General features: G+C 47.8%; 1 protein-coding gene across 7 annotated transcripts in view; it reads right to left on the bottom strand.

Moving 5' to 3' along the window:
- Positions 1–17,576, bottom strand: part of Dclk2 (doublecortin like kinase 2) — a 130,605-nt gene continuing 113,029 nt past the window's right edge. For 5 of the 7 annotated variants that reach the window (XM_036191270.1, XM_036191269.1, XM_036191268.1 and 2 more), the window contains 6 exons: positions 12,890–13,023; positions 12,441–12,518; positions 7,811–7,907; positions 7,186–7,266; positions 5,918–6,034; positions 1–1,264 (listed from right to left, as the gene is read on the bottom strand). In XM_036191270.1, coding sequence (XP_036047163.1) covers positions 1,064–1,264; positions 5,918–6,034; positions 7,186–7,266; positions 7,811–7,907; positions 12,441–12,518; positions 12,890–13,023 — 708 coding nt within the window. In that variant the 3' untranslated portion in view covers positions 1–1,063. Of the gene's footprint in view, positions 1,265–2,428; positions 2,442–5,917; positions 6,035–7,185; positions 7,267–7,810; positions 7,908–12,440; positions 12,519–12,889; positions 13,024–17,576 lie in introns of all 7 variants that reach the window. The other 2 variants (XM_036191274.1, XM_036191273.1) reach the window with 1 other exon arrangement.

Genomic DNA, 17,576 nt, shown 5'->3' on the forward strand with positions numbered 1-17,576 from the left:
CTCTGCCCACCCCATGGCTTTTCCGAAGAGGGAGGAGTTTATTGCAGGTCGGGGATACTTGGAGAAGGCAAAAATCTAACAATGAGAGTGAGCTGAAGGGCCCACCAGTTTAGAAGACAAGCAGGTAAAACAATACACAGTTCTATACAATTATTAAAAAGTGTGGGGCAGTGGAAAAAAAGGAAAAACTGCCAGCAGCCTTCCAGAAGGTTGTCACAGGACATTCAAGGAGCACCATGCGCCCCAGTCCCCGCTGGGTCTCAGCGACCTGCCATGGCTTTGGAGTACTCTTCATGGACAGCAGAGGGGGAGGAGAGCCTGGTGGGGATGCAGTCAAGCTCATCCTGCACTTCCAAGAGCTGCTACACAGTCCACTGAAAAGCCCCAGGCCAACTTCATAAGCGCTTAATACATGTGTTGGGAAAGTTAGGGGAAACTGAAGCCGTGTCTGCTAGGTCTGTGAGCCCTGCACCCCAGCCAGAGGGAAGCTGCTTCCTGGGGTATCAGGATGCATTCCCTAGGTCAGGAATCCGAGGGTGATCATTTCTTCTCTTCGGAAGCCAGGAGCCTCGGGCTTCCTATGAAGAGGAGGTGGCCATGTTGCTTCTCACAGGACATTACAAAGGAACAATCACAACTGTGTCCCCGTGAGAAGGGAGCACTTGGAGTATCCTTCAGTAGGAGAATCCTAGTTCATCTGATGCATTTCTATAAAAAGAATGTAATTCCAGATAAAAGCTGCACATTGTCTGTGTGAGCGGCCAAGTGTCTATTCAACTAGAAACACGCTGATTTAAAATGAGTCATTCCAAATATGTCTCCACAACTGACGTGGCGTGACATGGCCCGGAACTAGAGAGGGCAGAACCCAGGGTACGCGAGGCCATCCTGAACACTGGCTCCATGATACCCCAGTCCTGTTCCCAGGCCGTGACAGAACATGCCAACAAACTGTCAAAACAGCAGTCAGGACAGAAAGGCTCTTTCAGCAAGGAGATGAGGCCTGGTGAAGAGTGGCCTTCCTGGCAGGCGGCGAGCAGCTCCCGGCTTGTCTACGCAGAGTTCAGTCTCGGTGGCGGCGCCAGGTCCCTGCAGGATCACAGCCAGAGGCGGCTGGAGGACGAGGGGGCTTGGGAGACTCTGGTGGGGGAGGGGCCTCCCGGGCTGGGGGAGGGACAGGCGAGGTCCGCTCCCTGGCGGGTTTGCTGCTGTCTTGACAGTGCTTGCTGCAGAAAATCTGCCCCTCTTTATCTAGAGCCGTGTTCTGGAGAGAGAGAGAGCGGCAGAGACACCACATTATCCAGGCTTGGCTCCATCACACTACCAGGACCAGAAAGCAGGACACAGCATGCATGCACAGGACAGAAACAGAAGAGGAGAAATATACCAGGCCTCCAGTGGAAGTCTAGGGAACTGAGCCCCACTTACCGCAACCCCCACCCCATCCCAGCAGCTGCCCTTTGCCTCTGCCCTTATCCACAGCCTGTGTTGGGGACTGGGGAGGAGTGGCAGAAACGTGCTGGCCCGCACAAGGTGGCCTGAGCGGTGAGCTGCCCCTGAATTCTGAGTGTCTGGCCCACACCCACACCCACGGGTGCTGGATGCCAGCCAGTCTCTGCCAGCTACTCTAGTACGCTAGTACACTTATCTAAAGAAAGTTCTTGACACAGACAGATGGCCCTTACATGTCAGAAATAAACAATGCCCTTACAACCGAAGGGCATGGGTAATATGCCCAGGAATCCACTGGGGTGCCGCCACACGAACCCTCCATGGTATCTTTGCCTGCCCCTCTCCCTGTGAGGGAGCCTGCACCTGCTGGACCCTTGCGTTATTCATCTGCTCACCCCCTCAAGGGCACAGAGGCCCTCAGAGGAAGCACTTCCTTCTGACTCATCCTGGGGGTCCCCAGGCATGGAGTCTCCTTTGCCTCACTGGAGCCTGTGTGCCACTTTACTGGGTTTCCTAAAGTTGGAGAGACTGTGGGTCTTGGGTACCATCTTCACCCTAAGATGAAAAAGGACAGGAGGCATTCTGCAGTCTAACTCCCGGGACAATAACACAGATTTAAAAATTTTAAAAGGGATGGAGAAAAGAACAGGTCACGAGGCTTCCCAAGACAGGCAGCGGGTCGTGCTCCCCACAGCTCCTGGCAACCTCAAGCTGAGCACGCGTTGCCTGCAGAGGACAGCTTCAGCTAACTGGGGTACGTGGGTAAAGCCTGGCCTGAAACCTAGCTCCTGAGCTGCTGGACCAGGCCGGTCCCTCTGCCCCCGACCCCCACAAGACAGGCAGCACTGACTTCTCTCCCAGACTTTCTCCAGGGTAGAAGGAAGCCACACCCCATAGCTATTTCCCCTCTTCTCTTCTGGCCAAAAGAACATGCGTGTGCAGGCAGACGGAAGCTGGCCGTGCAGTTAGTACATACCATGGCCTTGGACCTAGTCAGGGGAAGCAAGGCAGCAGCAGAGAGGCAGGAAGGAGAGAAGCAGGGCAAAAACCAGACTTACTTTCAACAAAAGCAGCACGATCCAAACAGTAACCCCGAACCACCACCATCACCCGCTAAAGTCAGCAGAGCGCCCCCTGGGCTGGAAAGAATGTACTATCTGGCTGACATTCCTCCTCTGCAAGACCAGGGGAGAAGGTGCCTTGTCTTTCCCTCCTCGGCCACAAGATGGCCCCTCTGGTCTCCGAGGCTTTGTGCCTCACTGGGACAAAGAAGCCACCTCCCAAATACACTCCCTTCATCTGCATGCTGAGGACTGTCAAGGAGAGGCAAAGTGTGACACAGAGCCATTGGCCTCTCTGACACTCACTCCAACATGATCACGTCCTTTTCCTAGAGACTGGCTGACACACATTGTCTTGCTGATAAACGCAGCTCTTGACAAAGCACAAAAACCTCACAAAGACACTCATCTCCTGCTGTCATTTCCAGAAAGATGCCCTTGACCTATGTAAATGGGAGCAGGGCACAGGACTGTCACTATGTGAACAGGAGCAGGTACAGGACTGTCACTATATAAACAGGAGCAGGGCACAGGACAGCTGGAAGCCCGCTCTGAGCAGGAAAGCAGGCTGACAAGCTGAGAAGTCTAACACGAAGCTCCCCAAAGGCGTGCTGGGCTGGGCTGTGCTAGGCTGGCCAGAAGGAGGTCAGTGGTTTGGAGGACCCATACCAGCAGGAAGCTGAGGGTCAGAAGTCTGAGACAAGCATGCAGCTGGAAGAGGGGCTGAGAATTAGGGGGGGCCCCATGAACACAGTATGTTGAATACCAGGATCTGCTTCGGGATTTCCCATGTCTCAACTGGGGAAAGAGCGGGACTCTCTGTGAGATGTCTCTCAAACTGTCAAATCAAACTGCCAAATGAAACGCAGACATCAGCATCAACTCCCCTACTTCTCACCTTTATTAATCAGTCCCTACCATACCATAGTTTTCACTGCAGCCACGGGTACCAACTTCGGGGACAATGCTGGGGTGACCCAAGACAAGCCCCCGTCTTCAAGTTATGCACAGAGGTCTTTAACATTTCAGCTGTAAAACACACCCTGCTCTTCTGCTTCTGAGACCATATACTCAGTAATGACAAAATAATGCCAGAGACAAGCATTCTGTGGTTATTTTCAATATAAAGGTAATTTAAAACTGTCCGCAGGAATGGGATGCCTCGATGAACAGTTAACATGATGGAGGGCCCCAAGTGTTACACATACCCTACCCTGCAACCACACCTAGGCCCAGCCCTGATTGGGGGACAGACAAGCAAGAAACCTTCAGCTACTTTTGAGGAATAGGTCAAATTCGGCAGGCTGGCTTTGAACCACTGAGAACAGAGAGTGCCAGAAAAGAGTCCCAGGAGTATCTCCAGGAGATTCTGAATGCAATGATACCATTGGAAGTTCCTTCGTGCTCACAATCTGCAGTCTTAGCAGAGAACTCAGGTTAGCTGGATGTCACCAACATGTGCCATGGCTCCTGCACATACATCAACACGCAGCTTTTATTCAGCCACCTTCTTAAGGGTTGTTCTTTCACAGGAACACCCCGTTAAAACAGAGGGTCTGACATCTGACTAACTCCATTAGCAAGGGGGAAACTGCTGTGGTAAGTGATGTGGTAAGTTCTGCATTATTACCCAGAACACAGCTTACACAGCTTACATTTGGCCCACGGGAGGACTGTCAATCACTAGAACCTCAGCTGAGCCTCAGTGGTCAGGAGGCAGGGCCCAGGCCTATGGCCACGGATTCCAGTGAGCCACTGGATAAATTCTCCTACAGGCTTACACGTCTCAGAAGATTAGAAAGCCAATCAATGTATCATGAAATTTGATTCCAACAAACTCTCTTGAAGACTTTACTAGATGCTGAGTATGTCTATTTTGGGCGGTTGTTAGACCTACACACATGCTAAGCACACGTGCTACACCCCGCACAAACGCTGACTCTTGGTGGTTTCCATTTCCTCAGAAGCTGCCAACAACACCATGCACGGCACAGATGCACACTGCTTCTGCTCATGGGAGAAGTCTCAAAATATCCCTGGGAAGGGTCCTCCTGCTGTCAGCTCAACAGGGATGGTTCTTTTCAACTCAGAAGCCGGAATTCTGTGGCATCTCAGACTTTGTCCGGTTTTTGGTAGGACACTGCCATGGTGGAAAGAAAAACCACAACTCTACTCTTCCAGGGCTTGACATGGAGCATCCCAAAGCCCTATGAGACGGCACAAAATCCAGTTTATAGACTCAAGCTGTGCCTGGGGAAGAAAGGGGGCACACGGTTCCTAGCATGGGGCACAGGACATTGCAAGGACAATGGAGGGAGCCTACCAAATGGACCCAGCCTCCCTGGAGGAAGGCATAGCACCACAGACCAGCAGGTACCAGGAAGGAGCAGGGGCTTCACTAACAGCAGTGTTCATGTCTATAAGGGCAATGTGCAGTCTGTGGCTTCCTGGACTCCCACATTTGCCTGACAGAGAACCTTTTCCAGGTGGCAAGAGGCTGCTCTAGAAGGGGACAGAGCTGCTGAGACGGCCCACTGCAGGCCGCTGCCCCTCAGGAGAGGGTGATTCCCGGGGCCCATGCCCCTGGCCCTGCTGTCTGCTGTGAGTGGGCAGGACAGAGCAGCTGCTGCTGGAGATGCCCTAGCTGAGTAGCAGGTGGAGATGCTCGGAGTGACTCCCAGCCCCACTTCACAAGAGATCCAGCCTGGGCAGCCACCCGGAGCTGGAAATTAATGACCTTGCTTGTGTTTTATTTTTCTGTCCTATATGCTTTTGGTTTTTCTTAATGTTACTTTTCATTTGATGTGTTTAAATATTTAGATATGTGGCCTTAAGTAGTTTGGAAGAAGTGCAAAAATAGGATCGTTGTTACTTTTTTATTTAAAATTTTAACCATAAAAAACTAATTTTTTTTTTAAAAAAAAAAGCATTCTTCTATGGCTTTAAAAATACACCAACTACTTTTTTTTTTTTTTTTTTTAATTAAACACTGTCTTTAAAAAGGGAAGTTTGGTTACTTGGCTGTTTCTTATCCCAAGTTCCAAGGAAATCACACGTCCAAGAATCATGAGCCTGGAGGAGGCAGGGCCTGACTGCCTGTAGGGCCCAGCCTGCGGGGCTGGCTGGCCATCTCTCCCTAGATGTACAGCACAGAGGAGCGGGCAGCCCTGACCCATCACTGTGGCTTCCACGGCACCTACCAGCCTCTAGCCTGCCATGCAGAGTCAGGGATGGGGCCGGAAGCACCTTCACATGCCAGGCAATCCTCCCGGGAAAACCGGGAACATGGAAGACACCAGCTTCCATGGGTGGAGCCCTGGCTGTCTAGTTCAGAGACAACTCCAGCTCAGCAGCCAGGCCAGCCGCCCCCAGTTCTCTGGCGCAGAGCTCTGCATCCCACTTACCATGATAACGGAGACCCCGGTGGCGGTGCTGTTCTGTTTGGGGAGCGCGTTATTAAAGTGCCGTTTTAGTTTACCTGTAACCTCAGCCTGCATATTATTCTCCTGGGATGCGTCATCCTACAGAAAAGGAGACAAACAAATGCAGTTGACTCTGGACCCTCAGCACTTCATCCTGCTCTACAGTCCCCCCACCCCCTCAACCTAAGGAGACTTCCTGAACAGGCTCCTCTCAGCCACAAGCAGCAGCTCCGTTCTTTCAAAGGTCATTGTTGCCTCTGCACAGCACTGTGGAAGAGCACCAGACTAGCATGCATTATACCCTGGACTCCATTGTCAACGTGCCAGAGACACACAACATTCTGCAGTGCCATGCCTCATGCCTTCAGAAAGACATTATGCCATCCATTCCCACCCCGAACCAAGGAGAAAGCACAGGTCTCCATGAAAAGGAAGGATGGCATTGTTTGGGTTTCTGAGACCCTCTCCTGGGGCAAGTCTTCTCACGGCAATACAAAAGTGAACAGTTTATATTTTAATCAAGAAGGTGTGTCTGGTGTGGTGATGCCTTGCTGTAGCTCTGGTTATGGGCAGGCTGGTGAGGGAATGTGGCTTGAGCCTAAGGTTTGACCCACTTCTTAAGTTAAAAGAACAAAGTGGCAGAGAACATGCCCCATGCTTAAGCTCAGTCCCCAGTACAAAAGTCACTCAGTTGATAGCCCTAATTCTCACAGAGACTGGCACCTTCTCCATTAGTCACTCAGCAAGGAAGCAGTTTGCAGGGTGGAGGAGGTACAGTGACATGGCCTTGGGGCTAGTTAACCGGTATTCAGGAGTTGACCTCGAGAGGGAGCATGTGACCAGCACATCTCTGCCACCTCTGGAAGAGATCATCTCTCTTTCCAGTCCACAGGAGGACTGCATGCCACGAGGACACAGAGTCACATCTGAAACATGTTCACCTCTAGGGAAACATAAACCCCACAACTAGAAAGAAGCCATAGGAGGGATCCTTAAGGGGCATCATGGCCAACCCCATCACTTCGCAGATGAGTAAACTGAGATCCAGCAAGGGACAGACTATCCAGGTTACTCACTGAGCAGATGGAGGACTCTGGTATCAGCCATCTTCTCCCACGCTACTTGATCATTAGGACAGACATTTTATCTGCTATAGAATTTGAATGCCCAACTCTGTCTGTGGGAAACACACACAAGGGAGCATGCTGCTGGCCAAAACAATATAAATCCCTGGGAATGTGGGTACTTACGGACACCCAGGGGTGACTCAGAATCTCCCCCGCAGTACAGCGCGCTTCAACGTTTACCTGAAGCATTTGACTGATTAATTCCTATAAAGGGGAGAAAGGGGAGGGGAGGGGAGGGGGAGGAGACCACAGAGGACAAAGAAGGGAATCCCAGCATAAATATAGAAATCAAGAGCCAACCCAGCAGCTCAGCCATGGAGTATGAAGTCAACCACCCCACTTGTAGAACTGAGACATGGCCCACATCCACAGCCCAGGCCGGCAGTGTATGAGAAGTCTCCCCTGAATCTGCAGCAACGAAGACTGGCTCTCTTAAGACCTTGGGTCTTTATCTTCACCCCACAGTAGGATATTGCGTTGCCTTTCATCACCTAGTTTATTCATTATTACTATATTGTGAGGAGTGCCCAACATACACTTCTTTAAGAAAGAAAGGCGTGAACGTTTACGGACACTAGAGGAGCAGTGGAGGGGGGCACTGTGGTCCAGGTGTCAGCTTCAGAGACTAAACTACAGGGTACACTTACAAGACCACACATTAAAAGTCAAGTCTCTGAGCCCAAGCTGGGGCTGCTCAGCCCCACATGAAGGCCCCTGCAGTGTTCCTGGGAAGAGCCCTGCACAGTACCTTGGCAGAATCTGTAATGTTGTCCCAGTAGGGGGCTGGAAACTCCAGCTTCCCAGCCAAGATCTGGTCAAAGAGATCTTCCTGGAGATTGTTCTCACTAGTGACAAAGAAATGGGAAAAATCAGAGTCACTGGGAGTCTCTGGGCAACGGGATGGAGTCGAGGCTCAGCTGTGGGTCATAGCTACATGGTGAGAACAGAATTTTCCTTCTGGACAATGAGCCAAAGGATACTTCCTAGGCCTGGGAACCAGAGAGACAGAAAATGAATGAGCCAAGCAGAGTGGTTCAGTTTAGAAAGATGAAAACGTTCCAGCAGTGGGTGGTATGAATGGCTGTGTACTCAATGCCCCACAAAGGGTGTGCTGATAAAGGGTTAAAATGAAAGCCAGGTGTTGGGGCATGTCCCTGAAGTACCAGATACTTGGAGAGCTGAGGCAATATTATTACTTGAGCCCAGAGGTTCAAGACCAACCAAAGAAACATAGCCAGAGCCCATCTCAGGGAGAAAAATGTGTGTGTGTGTGTGTGTATCTGTGTGTGTCTCTGTGTGTGTGTGTGTCTGTGTGTGTGTGTGTCTGTGTGTGTGTGTGTGTGTGTGTGTGTGTGTGTGTATGGAGAGAGAGAGAAAGATATATATAAAATCACAACAAAAACCCAGAAATTACAGATAATGGAAACCGTGGAGAAGACTGGCATTTACCATGGCTCATGCCTCTCACAGCACAAAAGCAGCTTCTACTCAGCCTTTTTCTACTTGTTCAATAAGACACCAAGATTACTGAAAATCATATGAAGTTCAGAACCTAGATTTAAGAAACCGTGACATTGACTTGCTCCACACCACAACTTGACTACATTCTGAAGACGCCAGCTAGGCTTGCTCAGTCAAGGCAAGGCACCTCGGACGCTCTCAAGGGGTCGTCTCCCAAGCCCCTTCCCCAAACGCAATATGGTGTCTCACAAATCCATGGCACTCAACAGTGGATGGAAGTGCCCAGTGGGATGTGACCACTGAAGGGAAAGGTGTGGGCGTGGGATGTTCCCCCACGTGGTGAACGCAGGACTAGAAACAGGGAACATGTCTAGCTTTCTTGGTCCACCACAGGCCCCAAGAGAAAACTCAGAGTAGGCTGTTAGGATCAAAACTAAAATCCAGGAGTACACATCAGGAAGGACCCGGGGGAGTACACATTTCATAGAGTATCTCTGCCAAGCTTTGAGGGGTTTGGTCCCCACCTTCTCAAGGGGCACAAAGCGTGGAGTCCTTAGAAACAGATCATGCAGGGCGGTGGGACACCAGGCGGAGTCATTATTGCTAGCCTGGGAAGTGCGTGCCCACACACTTCTTTGGCAGCAGGATGACCTCTCCCCTTTGCACTGCTGTCATCAGCTCAAGAGTGAGACTAAAGACCACAGGGGAATTTTACAGAAGCCTCTAGAAGCAAGAGCACACCAGACGATGTCAGAAGAAGACACACATAAAGTCTACTTTCAAAACTGTTCTATCACTCTGCTCAGCCCCCTTTAGTTTTTCTGGGGTCAAAGGTAGCTTGTACGGACCTGATCATTTAGCCAATACACAGCTAAACGCTGGATTCCATCCGCAACAGCTGTGTACAGCAGCCCACAGACTCCAAGAGATATAGCCCAGCTCAGCAAAAGAGACCCCAGAGTACCGACCAGTTAGAATGGGGCCCCAAGGATCAATGCTGTCAATCCTCAGAGCTGTGCACCCAGAGAAGAACATCCCCCTGCGGACCGTCCACCAAGCCTGGTAATCAGGTACAAACAGCTACTCGGTTTGAATCCACACTGGATTTACCTTCACGTTTATACTACAAGGTCTGGTGGGGCCGCTTGGGGTGCTTTTTATTCTAAGACAATATATCCCTTACACGAACGGGCTGCGAGTATAAAACGGGCAATTAAGAAGAAAACAGTCTCTCTTTCAGTGACAGATGATGAAAGAGCGAATTCCAAGCAACAATCTCAGTTCAAAAGCCTCCAGTTAAAGGTGACTTCGTATAAGACAAAGAAAGCGCTTGGAATGCTTGCTTAAAGAACTTTAATATAATACACATCTATGTATATGCTGTCATTGCTTTTTATTTATTTATTTTTTGAGACAGGGTCTCACATAGCCCAGCATGGCTTCAAACTTGCTACATAGCCAACGATGGCTTTGAACTTCGTATCTTCCTTGATTCCAAGTCCTATGTGCTGGGATTATGGGCAAGTGCTGTCCTTCCTGGGATTTATGTAGTGCTGGAGACTGGACCAAGGGCTTCATGTGTCACAAAGCCCTCTACCAACTCAGTGAGCTCCCTCCCCAGCCCCAGATATGCCCAAGTTTATGCCATCCAAACTAGACAATAATCACTTAAATCAACACATCCTTAATGTCCCATATGTTTTTATATAACAGTGGGTTATAAAATCTGCCTAATATGTTTATGCATTGAAGATGCTTCTAGAAGAGATGTTTCATGTCACAGATTATCTCACTAGCAAAGAGGAAAAGCATTTTCTTAAAACATAAAAGTGAGATAGGTTTTTCTGACACTGGGCAGCCCCTTCAGAATGTAGTGGGCTGTTCGAATAAGCCTAACTCACCTCTCCATCTCACAATGCAGCTGCCACCCTCCAGTGACAGTGACATCCAACATGAACCCACTTCCTTAACAATAAATATACAATGCTCCCTGGCTGCATCAGCAACCATAAACACTAGAGGGAGTTGTGAGTATACATTCCCTAATGCTGATCCCCAAATCCCTTTTCCTAGATAAGAACTTGAGTAAGTCATGAAGAGGAACTCCATGTTAACTGGTCCAGATATCACGTTTGCAAAACACACCATCCTTCTACATTTGACTAACTCCCCACAAAAATCATCACCCAAGCCATCCCAGTCCCCAAGTGGCTATAAAAAGACCACATAGGATCCACCTTCTACTTCCTCCTTTCCGCCTTACATCATGGAGTCCTTCAGGTAATTTCTTCACATTTACACTATGCTTAGCCACCACTGAGCCAGGCAAGCAAGCACACCTGGTCAGTTGGTTTGGGTCATTATTCTTGTGCTCCATGTACCAGAAGTTCTTCAAAGTAGACTAACGTTTCTGTGGCATTCTGCTCACAGCAATTTCCAGTTAAATCACCATAGAACTCAAATGGAAAATGTCAGAATTCAAAGAAAAAATAAATAAAACTTCCTTTTTTCCAGGAAGTTTTCGTAACAAATGTTAGGAAAGAAAAGATAAACTATTTTTCATTTGCTTGCCCAATGCAACACACACAGCATGCTGTTTAAGTATGTCTCAAAACCCCTTATGGGGAAACTTAATCCTCACTTGGACAGCATTAGGAGGTGGGCTTTCGGGACATAGCCAGAGTTAGGAGGGCAGAGCCTTCATGAAGACAATTGTAGTGTTCTTGGGAAAGTTCCTAGAGAGGATATACTTCAGTGGTAGAGGGCTTGCCTAGCATGAAGCCTTAAACTCAAACCACAACACCATTTACAAAAAAAAAGCTAAGACAGTAAGAAGATCCTAGAGGTTGCCCTTTTCCTTCTGCTGTGCGAATTTGAGAAGGCTGCACCTTGCCCAGGAGGTAGGTCCATACCAGACACCAAACCTGCTGGTGTGTTGGTCTTGAACCCCCCAGCCTCCAGCATCGTGAGAATAAGTTTCCAGTCCCAATCGACCACATAGTTTGTGGCAGTTCCTTACGGTGGCTGAGATGGGTCTAACATCGAAGCTTTGAGGATGGCACTTGGGCACTGTGGCCATCACTTATGACAGTACCTGGCTCACCACAGGTAGCCACCCACCAACAGAGTGAGGGAGGGGCAGGAAGGCAACCACGTACTAGTAGATGCCCTTCTGCTTCCACATCAGTCACCTGCCCAGAACACATGATGGAACAGATAGAAAGAGCTGCATCCAACGTGGCTGGCTCAGCCCTGGACCCGTGACCGGGCTGGCCAGCCTGAAGCATGCCTGTGTTCACCTCTGTTCCCACCAGGCCAGCATGGAGCTGCCAAGATTTTCTGTAGCTCTACTTCTCAGGTTACATGAGAAGAACTGTTACATGTAGGGCTAAAACTACCACAAAGAGTTGATGGTTTTACAAGAAGCTGAATGCTTTAGAAATTTATATAAAAATTGAGATGTTTAAAACACTGTTCTCGATTAAAAGAAAAGTAATACCTACACCAGGGACTTGGAAAAGGACACCTGGCTGATCCCGGTTTCCACTCAAGGAGCTTTAACCCTACCCTCCTTAAAACGAGTGAGATGCTGCAAAGTCTAGAGTCTGTGTGAAACCAAGAAGGAGCTCACAGGTTCATAAACAAAGCAAAGACCTCATATCTGAAGTATGGTCAGGCTAGTCACAGCCCCGAGGCAGAGTATGCAAGCATGATCCCAGTGTTCAAGCACAATTTATATCTATACATACCAAAACACCCAGGAAAAAACACGAGTTTGCACTAGCAGGCTGTAAATTAAGATAAACAGCGAAAGGTGTAGTTATATCATTTTAAACTGGTAATTTTATTCACCATCTTTCAATTCCCTTTCTGCCAGGAGTTAAGTGTCTGAGAATTTGTAATTCAAATAGAATTACCTCCGGAATGGTGGGAATCCACAGAGAAGGATGTATGTGATCACGCCAGCTGCCCAAACATCCACCTTCAGGCCATAACTGGAAAACAGAGTGAGGGAGAGCAGGTAAGGGCCGACCTCCTGAGCACGTGCCGCGCTGCTCAAGAACTGCCTTCGTGCCTGTCACGGGAGCTGTCCTGAAAAAGCCATCTGCCTTCTCTCAATCTAACCACCATCAGGGACCACTGTCCCCACCCCCAACACTGACCAAAGCACAGACGCACAGGCCCAGGGCTCTTAGCCAGATACCAACAAGCTACTCCTTAATGTCAAGGTCGTGGCTTAGGTCACATCCCTCTCTGCTTCCCAGGCTTTCTTCCCAGGATACACTGAGCACAAGGCAGCAGGAACAGCTATGTGCCTTCCTCACCTAAGTCGAGGCATGACCCGAGACCAACAGTAGAACCTCACCCGGTTTCAGCAATGATTTCTGGTGCCACGTAAGTCGGGGTGCCACAGACTGTGTACAAAGGACCTTCAACCACTGTTGCCAGCCCGAAGTCTCCCAGTTTCAGAGACTTGGTTCCATCCGGATATTCGCACACCTGAAACAGAAACAAGTCAACAATCACCTCTACAGTAACTGTGAGAGGGACACTGGAATTAGGCAGGAAAGACCTGAGCAAAGTGCTTCGGTAAGAGTAGCACAGTCTTAAAGGGCCCAGATATCTCTTCAGAGACTTTTGTTCACCTGTGTGAAATTGGAAACACACTATTTTCTACCTCTGCAGGAAGCACCTTACCTAGAAGTCTAACCAACCCTGTACTTGCTTACTTACACAAGCAGCTGGGTACAAAGGGCGGCTGCCATGGCAGTCACAAGGTCCCAACGCCAGCAGGTAAGGGACTGACCTGTATTTAGTACTTACTGTGGCTCTTAAGATACTGGAGCACCCAGAGAAGGGGTGTTTATTAAACCTAAATGCTAGGGGATCTGCAGGAGGCTTGCTTTCTGGACATCTGGTAAAATATGAGTATTATGGGCTCTTTTCTGGCTCCATGTATGGTGCTGAGGGTAGAGCTGAGTGTGTAGTTATGTTAACCAGCAGCCCAACCACTGATACACCCTAAACCTAAAATATAAATATTGCTTAGAAAAGCTCGGAAGCTGAAAAAGAAAATGCACTTTAGAATCAGATAGCATGAATCTAAACAGAAACTTTGGCCCAATAAATCTACAACTAAGAATCTACTCTACAGGAACAGAAAAACCCAAATGTTATACCCAGTTGTCGATGTCTGCATTTATGACTTTTAAACACAGATTCAACCAACTGGCTAACAGAGTGATGGCTAAGTAAATTATGGTACACACCTGTAATAAAATGATATGTAGCTGATATTGCATTATTTCCCATAAATACTTACCTTGAGAGTTACTGAGTATGTTATATAGTTTTTCAAAAGTTAAAAGTGTACATGAACTGCAATGTCCTAGACTTAACAAGGCTATCTTTGAGCAGCACTGAGTTACTTTTTAACTTCCTTCTTGAGACTTCTTATCCTTGTAGACATATCCATGTGCTTACAATGACCACATAATTGAGAAAGATTTACCTTCTATCCAAGCAGACTTTCCTTAAGTGATAAAAGCCTGGAAATAACATTACAAGCAGACAGTTTTGGAAGCCAAGGAGCATGTACACAGCTTACTTGGGAATGGCTGCATAATCCAAAACTGACCAGTATACACCATCACTTGTGTGTCCACTGGAGAGCACCAAATGTCAGAGAATAATAACTGCACAGACCAAACCAACATGCAAGTCTCTAGTTTTGTATGTTACATACTACTCCTTCTTCTTTGTGTTTTACTACTGAACTGGGCTTTTCATTTCAACCACTACAAACTCTGGAAGGGGAAATATTTAGAAAGTGCCATTTTCTCAACATAAGCAGCTAAGAGCATCACCCACTGAGGGGGTGACTTAGGCAGCCATCAATAGAACGCAGAGACCCTGTGGCTCCCTGTGGCATGCCATCCAAGCTTTATAGGCATTTTGAAGGGCCACTGACGGCCCACCTCCCTCTCCTGCTTGTCTCCATCTGTCACAGAACGTTTCTTCCTTTGGGACATACAGTGTCTTCCATGTAATGGAAGTGTATTCATGTGTGTACACAGCATATACACAGCTCATACACATCTTCATGACTTTAGAGAGTCTTCGGAGTAATGGTGATGGTTTGGAGGCCCTCTAAAGTATGTATTTCTCTGTGTGAACCACACAACACAGAAGAAACATACTCAAATATACAAATGGTCTCGCTTGAAGGCAAGAGTCGAGATTCTTAGTCACGCCACAGAGGACAACTCTCCACCCATGGTGTTTAATGTAAACATGAGTGAGAAGAATCTAATATAATTAGAGTTAGGATTTATGGTGCATTTACTGAAACCCAAACATTAGAACCAAATTCCCTCAGAAACTGTAGTGATAAGGACGTGTATAAGCATGATTTCCTAAATGTCTGTACCATGAGTCAAAGTCTCAGATACGTCACTGTTATTTTATTTTTACAACTCATTAGGTACTGTTTTCATAAAGCTATTTATTTTACACACTCCATTTAGAAATGTCTAGGGTGCTGGGAGGTTGTTGTCAGACAGTCTCAGAGGCCATTTTCACATTCCCCACAGAACTCAGAGTCAGACACAGAAGTACAGACAGAAAAGGAGAGAGCAGCCTATAGTTGCTGAGTTGTCGGGACAAGTGGTATGCCTGGGCTAAACATGAAAAGAAAGTATGACTTGGACAGAGAAGTGGGAAATAATAGTGATTTATCTGAATCACCTCCTCCCAATGCAGAAGAAAATATGTAAAATATTAATACTCTTTAAATCTGAACTGGAGATTCTCTTTAAATCTACAGGGAAAATTAAACACCACTGTGTCTCTGCATGGCAATGAGATGCTGCTTTATGAAACTGACTGCTGAGCTAGGGGTATAGCTCAGAGGTGGAGAGCTTGCCTACCTTGCAGGAGGCCTGGAAGGGAAGGAGAGCAGGAGGGGATGAAGAACAGGGGTTCCCAGGGCTTCCTGGCCGTTACTGACAGCCTCAGGAACTTCACAGATTTACATACTCTCTCAAGCCCGCCACTAGACTTAGATGAGAATCACACTGGCCAACCAGAAAAAGAATTGCTACCTGCATTTTGCAGGCAAGGAAACAGACACGGAACTGAGCTTCAGCTACCAAGCAGGCTTTGCAGCCAGGACCCCTCGTCATCATTGCCACACTAAGCCACCATGCATGGGTTCTGTAGCTAAACAATGCCCAAACCCAGGTAGCCTCGTGTGCAGATTCTGAATGAACTTAAACAACTGTGAAAACCCAGCCCCGCCACATTCAAATGGCCCACTTCCCATGGAGAGATGCTTTATCAAATGGCTGGCAGAATGCAAAACTGAAGAAGCTGAGAAATGCAGGTCCCACAGCCAAAGTCAGTCCCTTATGCTCTCTAAATAAAATGCCAGCATAATGATTTAGAAGGACATCAACTAGGAGAAACCACACCTCTTCTCCCCTGTCCTCAGAACTCCTGGAAACCCTGAATTTATCACTACTCTCCCATAGTTAACTATGACAGGGCACCCCTGGGCCATAACTCATAGCACTAACGGCCACCTCCATGCTCCCTGACACACGACCCATACATCTGCCTTGGCAGGGCTTTAAGTTATCACACTGCTACCAGGGAACGGGATGCAAATCAGATGTCAGAATGCCCTGCCGCTTACAAACTGAATTAGTTCTCAGACAGGAAGAGAGCAAGAGTCATGTGGGGCATGGACTTTCAGTGCTTCAACGGCACTTTCCCCTCAGGCCAATGCCAACCTGCTAACTAAATCTAAGATCCAAGTGATCTGGTCTTCCGTGGCTGACACACACGCTACTCGGACATGTGTACGTTACTAAGGCCATTTCTGGAGTCTGACCCCACAGCCTGTCTACATCAGCCATTAGTTCTAACCATTTTCCTCTCCTCTGGGCACCACCAGGCCCTTAATGCAGATTTAGAAGAGGTGAAAACATATTTAGAGCAGAAGAGGAACTCCAATCAGATGTCCTGATTATCTCTGAGGCAGATGATGGAGACATCAGTGTTCTGCATTATCTACCCTCCACACACAGTCTACCTTGAGGCAGTATTTGAGTTTTGAGATGACCATTCAGATTAAGAGACTGAGTGACTATGGTCAGCTCTGTGGTAGAATGCTTCCCAGCATGAGCGAGGCTTCGTGGTAAATCCTTAGCACCATAAACACACGAAAATGTCTGGAGCCAAGCATGGAGGCACACACATCTACAGCATTAGCCTGTCAAGAAGCTAGGATGATCTCAATGCCAGGATTCGGAATTCAGTACCAGCCTTGAAAACACAGTGAGTCACCAGCTCTTAAAATAAATAAATACTGCTCAGAAGCAATGTCTCAGACTTTAGAATACGGCATAATGAGGTATCTAAGGGATGAGCTCCAATACCAACTACAAAATTCATTTGTTTTACATACACTTTAAAAACATAGCTTGAAGATAAATTCATACAGTATTTTAAATTATTTTGAGTATGAAATGACATTTCATGGTATGAATTTTCCACTTGGTGACATGCTGGCACACAAAAAGTCTCTTTTGTTTTTGAGACGGGATCTCACTTGGCAGCCCAGGCTGGCCTCAAACTCACTATATTAGATATGTGCCACCATGCCTAGCTCTCGAAGTACATTTTTTGAATGCTTCTGAATTTCAGATTAGGGTTTTATGGGTGCTAAACCTATGTAAATAGCTCAAGGCAGAAGACAGTAAGAAAAAGAATTCTGCTGTTCTGTAATACCCAGAGAAGGGTCCACATAGCATTGTTCTTAGTTTCCCTTGGAAAGGGAAGAAATGTCCTGAAAATGAAGGAGAAAATGTCCTTGAGTCCCTTGCAGCAGGAATATATGTCAGCGGCAGTGACCCTGATCTCCAGACACACTGCACGGCTCCAGAGAAATCCGTCAGCATTCTATCAAACTGCAGAGGACTTGGGACAGCTTTGCAGGCAGCTCAGCCGTGGGAAATGCTGTCGCTGTCCGCCATTTCCTCCAGGAGAAC

This window comes from Onychomys torridus, chromosome 6 (genome assembly GCF_903995425.1).
Source record: "Onychomys torridus chromosome 6, mOncTor1.1, whole genome shotgun sequence".
NCBI lineage: Eukaryota > Metazoa > Chordata > Mammalia > Rodentia > Cricetidae > Onychomys > Onychomys torridus.